The 6,000-nt window shown below is 40.8% G+C and overlaps 1 protein-coding gene across 1 annotated transcript in view; it reads right to left on the minus strand.

Annotated features, from left to right (window-relative positions):
- The window catches only part of POU6F2 (POU class 6 homeobox 2), a 402,019-nt gene extending 397,051 nt beyond the window's left edge, over window positions 1-4,968 (minus strand). Inside the window, exon 1 of the mRNA XM_056857609.1 lies at window positions 4,864-4,968. Within this exon, the coding sequence (XP_056713587.1) occupies window positions 4,864-4,968 (105 nt within the window). The remainder of the gene's footprint in view (window positions 1-4,863) is intronic.
- Window positions 4,969-6,000: the final 1,032 nt, after the last annotated feature.

A 6,000-nucleotide genomic window follows, 5' to 3' on the forward strand; every position in this document is an offset into this window, starting at 1 on the left:
TATATAATAGAAAAATATTTTTATCTTAAGGTGCATAAATCAGGTTAAAAACATTAAAAATGATAAAACAAAGCACAGTAGCAACTTATAAGGTTGATAGACTTAAACCACACTGACCATACGTGTTTTGGCCTACAGGCCTTCATCAGTAGTGAAATAAAAACACATATAATGCACACACAAGTAATATACAAATGTACGACCATAAATAGATATATAACTTTATACAAGACCAGGCAAGTGTACAGAATGTACAGTACAGTATAATAAATTTCAAATTAGAAATCCCTCTTGGTAGAATACCTGTAAGTTGTTCTACACTGGGCTGTATTGGTCTCTTATAGAAAGTGTGCATGCAAGTATTAACCCTTTTTTTGTTGTTGTTCTATGTAGGGAATGCACCAATGAATTAAAAAAAAACTTACTTGGATCCTTTGTTCAAAGTTACTATTAAGCAACAGAAAACAATTACCATTTCACCAACCATCTGTTATATAGCAATATCTGTTCAGGCAATTTCAACCATAAACTATAGCAACACTCTGCTACGAGTTTAATTCAAAATTTAAAAAGGAAAGAATACCCACCTAGTCAATTTATCAATTGCACATATTAATCTTCCGGGTAAAACTCAGAACTATAGTTTTTGTAAAAAGCATGCACAACGGAGATTAAAATAAGAACAAATATAAACCAATAGGATGCTACTAATTGTTTGCCTAAAACAATATTGCCACCTTTTGACAGATGGCATGTAAATAACTCCACCAGTAGAGTATTTACAAGCTGAGACTTATTTAAAAGGGGGGATCTTTTTTACCTAATTCATGACATCCTTTACTTTTATCGGCTGCTTTAATCCCTTCTATTGTGCTTGTGAAACCCAGAGGACGTAGAAATGTACAGCTAGACTTGGGCCCCGAGGCCTGTGGATCAAGATGGCAGGCTGCCTTTGGCTTCCCTGGGGACAACAGAGCCAGAAGGGTGATTGGACACAGTGACCTGTCTGCATGAGATGAGACAAAAACAGGAGGGCTGTAATACTGATGAACTAACCTGTCACTCACAAACTCAGGTCTTGGGGGAAAGATGGGGGGGAGGGGGAAGAAGTTCAAGCAGAGAACAAAAGTCAAATGATAACGCGATCATTAAAATAATTAGGTGACATGGGGAGCAAGAGTAAGATAAGAGGAAGGGCCTGGGAAGAAATCTAACCTGCGTATAAGGATAGAAAGATGAAGGAACAATAAAAAGATTACAGGTGTTGTAGAAAAGGTTATGTGGTGCTTCTTTCACGGAGCAGAGTTTGATCCCAAACACTCTTGACTATGAATCTCAGTCAACGGGAGCTGCTAAATCTTGGTGTGCTGGCTGGGGAGGTGGTTCTTATGAATATTTGGTGGTTCTTAGGAGTATTTGGCTGCTTAGGTGCTTGCTTGGGGTGGAGAGGGGAGGAAAAATCCAGAGGGGAAGTTACACAAGTCATTTTGCCCCTCCCCACCAGTTGGTTCTGGTGTTAGACTGAAAGGGGTCCGCTTGACTTGCCACTGTCTCTGCAAACCAGCGCCTCTTACCAGTCAAATCTATTTTAGGCAATGGGGTTTGGAGACAGCTAAAATACATATAAATATGGAAGAAGAAGAAGAGTTGGTTTTTATATGCCAACTTTCTCTTCCACTTAAGGGAGACTCAAACCTGCTTACAATCACCTTCCCTTCCCCTCCCCACAACAGACACCCTGTGAGGTAGGTGGGGCTGAGAGAGCTCTAACAGAGCTGTGACTTACCCAAAATCACCTAGTTGGCTTCGTGTGTAGGAGTGGGAAAAACAAATCACCAGACTAGCCTCTGCCGGACATGTGGAGGAGTGAGGAATTGAACCCAGTTATCCAGATCAGACTCCACTGCTCCAAACCACCGCCCTTAACCACTACACCACACTGGTACATGAAAGTAACGTGAAAGGAACGACTGGGAAAGGCTTTTAATGAAAGGCATAAGCCTTCTGAGATGGTCCTTTCAAAATAGCCCTGCCACTTGTGGCATCCTTGGATTGTGCTCAGATTTGTATGGGGCTTGCAAATAAGCCTTTAGCATTTCTGATCTCTATCTGGACAGTCCTGTCTTACTCCGTTTTGGCAGCCCTCTTGGTGCCTGTTCTCACCTTGTAACAGGACAGGTATTCAAATGGCTCTTTTAAAGTAGAGGCAACCTGATTTTTTTTCTTTGCACACCCCCAAAATATTAATTAGGGATCTACAGTTATAAAGATAACACAGACTTTTTAAAAAGTTTCATAGTCGTAGCAGCCTGAGACAGAAATGCAAAGCTTTATAACTTAGTTTCTGCTACAGAAACGTTTGAGAGGCATTTTGAAAAAAAGGATGGGTACAAAATATGCAAAACCTTTTTAAAATTTCCAGCAGATAGACAGGTGCCTATTTAATTTTGAGATGCATCTCAGGAAACATGGATGATATGGTTTAACATTATTTCACTCCTGACTTCAACTGAGTAATTGTAACTCTCAGGGAAATTAACATGATTATTTTCAATCAGTTTGACTAAAACTGGGTAGCTTTTTATGGCTTTTATGACTTTAAATACCAGCAGAAGTTTTCACCCAAACCCATCAGAGAACAAAACCTAAGGAACGAAATCCGATTTCAGACATTAACTAGATATACTTGTTTATCTTTCACTAGCGTGGAAATATTTTCTAAAACATCTAAGGTGGCTAATTGTTCAGTCCCACAAAGATACTCCTACACCAATCTACTCCTGAACCCATCAGGAGAGCACACCTGTTTTGTTCACATATATGTATACAAATAAATGGGGGGAAATGGTTCCAGCAAGTTTATCTCATATTAAGTTGAATGTCGACAAGATGAATTAGGGTTTCACATTTCCAATGTGTTTTACCCTTCCTCCAAACTGTCATATTGTTTTCTTGGAACTGTTTGGTTTTAATAACCAAAGATAACTATTTTTCTAAGAGCCATCTGGCTAACTTATCATTAAAACAAAAATGTTGCAGCATCACACTGACTCTCGTCCCAGTAATGCCCTAGCAGAGATGCTGCCATTCGAAATGATTACAGGTAAAACAGCTACTTCAAAGTTTGTGATATGTTAAGTAATGAAGTTCTCTTAAAAGAAGAACTCACAAAGATGCAAAGACTCATGCTTGAATCTTACACCTCTTAATAAAATGTGTGTATGTACAAACAACAACAGTGTAGCTATTTTCAATACCAGTAGAATACTCTGTACTGAAAAATAAGTCCACAAAAAGGTACACGAATATCTTTAAAATGTTCAGATCTATTTTTCACACTTCCTTCAAATGTATACCTTTTATTAACTAGAAGTCTTCTAACTAAAAAATGAAACCGGTCATCAACATGATTAGGGATGATTCTGATAAAAAAAAATACATTTATCATGTTTTAAAAAATATTCACCACAATGCAAGGTTGCGGTAATCATGATACGACATTCACCATCTCAAATGCATTACTGAGAATGCATATATTAATAATCCACGCGCCTTGTGAGAGTTTTGCATTTCACTGTAACTTAAGTTTTTAGAAACCCCCAAAGATATGTTTTCTTCCACCTTTATACCCCTATTTAGGAAACACAAATACAGTAGCATCACTTCGAGCAGTGTACAGCCATTGAAACGCTGGAAAGATAAACTTTTAAGAATTCGCAAACCCTTCTGCCCTCCACTGATGTACGAGTCGGTGGTTAATGACAAGATGTAAAGTAGCTAAATGTTTGTTGGCAAATGTGAAAACCAACCCCCCTTTCTCATCTCCCGTTTGCTACTCCTATCGCAATCCATCCTCTTCCCACTGCTGCAGATTTCTCTCTTCACTTTAGGTTATAATTTTGAACCAAACCGGGAGGGCACATACACACACACACACAAACAATTATTCTTTTTTATCATCCGGTAAGGCACCCGCCAAGCGCAACACCCTGTACAGCAAACACCGATGCTCAATGCTCGGAGACTACGCAGACTTCTCAGCAAAATCACAAAACCCAAGGAAGCATCAAGAGAAGGACTCACACTGACCCATTTGGAAGACAAAGGCGGCAACGGGGAAAAGCTCTAAAAAGCGGCTTGTGGGGCCTCTGGTGAGAGATGTCCTTCTGGCATTTCATCACAGCAGCCCCAGCGCAGTTTCTCCTCCCTGTCTACAGCGCAGGGAGAACTAAACAGAGCTGTCCAGGAGAGCTGCTGTGCGGGGTTGCATTAGGCAACACCGGGCAGACCACCTGGACCTTCCCGATTGTGGCAGGGTGTTTCATTTGCAAGCTGCCCCTCCGTGGCGGCATCAGGGGGCTCCTCCACGTATCAAAGCTCAATCACACATTATCTGGGTTAGGAGGAAGGGGGGAAAGAGAATGAAAGAGGGGGGAGAGAAGGAATCACATGCTACACACTGTAAGAATACTGCCAGTCCACAACGAATGCAGAAAACAGAACCCAGAAACTCCCCAGGTCAACGTTACAAGCACTTTTTTTAACCTTCGCTTGTCCAACTCCCATATATTTGAGCTCGATAAGAAAAGAATTGAGGCGACAAGCATTTAGCTCAGGCTAACATTCGGAACTGAGCCTTACAAAATAAATAGAAGGACATTTCTTTAACCAGTTATCCCCCTGGACGGATTAATGCGGCCTTTGGATGCCGTTTCTCCCCCGCACTTCCAGCTCAACGCTTGCTGGTAGCTGAAGCTACCGACAGAAAGATGGTACTGTAAATGTGAATTATGTGAATCATATGGTTAGACTCTTGTGGGGGGGGGGAATAAAAGGGGAGTTGAGAAATGGCTGACTCCGTACCTGACCAATTACAGCTTGCATGGTCCCCGTGTCCTGCTGAGCTGAAAGATCGCAATCCATCATATGTAGTCTTTGAAAAAGAGAATGGGGGTTTCTGGCATGCATCTGTCAATCAACTTCTGCACTCCCAACCATCACCAAAAGCAGGGGGAGGAGGGAGAAAGAGAGAGACAGAGAGAGACAGAGAGACAGAGAGAGAGAGAGGGAAAAGTCAAGCTGCTCCACCAAATAGGATGAAACAGTCATGTGACCTTCAGCACTCCCTCGCACACATACATATACTTCTGTGTAAAGGTATGAATTTTCCGCAGGTATCAAATGACATTGACAAATACCCAATACCGAATAAATAAAGTGAGACAAACAGCTAGTCCTCCAAGACAAAACACTTGCTGTAATCTGCAGCCTCAAGATTGAACAAACCTTAATAAAGTTTGAGCTTTTTAAAAAAATATGTCTTGAACTTTCCTGATAAAGGGACATGATTTAATTTACGCATGCCATAGTCCAAGAGGTAACCCTTTCTTCTGGTGGCTGCCTTTCCCCTCCTTGATCTTTTCCCTGCTGTTTGCAACACAGTATACTTTGATTTCCAATTTCCCCCCCACCCCGTTAAGTTGCTTATGGGTATGCACGTGTAATGAGAAACCTATTTAAAAAGAATAAAACAACTGAAGTCAGGAATTAGGAATGGGTTGGGAGCTTTCAAACAGTCACAGTTAACTCAAGTTTAACATGTGCACTGCCTTACCCCTTCCAGTGACAAACATTTCCTGTCTGAACTGTGATGAGCTCTCCGAGTATAAAATATTCAAACTATGTAAATCCTGCTTGCAGCATGCTTTCCATTTTGAAGGTTTGTGGCGTTTTGGTTCATTCGCTGCTCCACTGAACTGACATAAACTGTTGTTACTTATGATGGCCAACATTACCATTTCCATACCACACACACCCTCGCGCACACTTAACGGATGTAGTTTGTTTCGTATTCCATCTCCCTTCCAAGCTAAGCTTGCCGCAAATATCTAAGACTATTTTTCTTGTCAAAAAGACGACACGTTCTGTCTCCAAAAACTAAGCGTCGCAATGAACCACACTTCAGATTATTATTGATTAATTGATTGATTATTGATTGAT

Source organism: Euleptes europaea, chromosome 11, assembly GCF_029931775.1.
Source record: "Euleptes europaea isolate rEulEur1 chromosome 11, rEulEur1.hap1, whole genome shotgun sequence".
NCBI lineage: Eukaryota > Metazoa > Chordata > Lepidosauria > Squamata > Sphaerodactylidae > Euleptes > Euleptes europaea.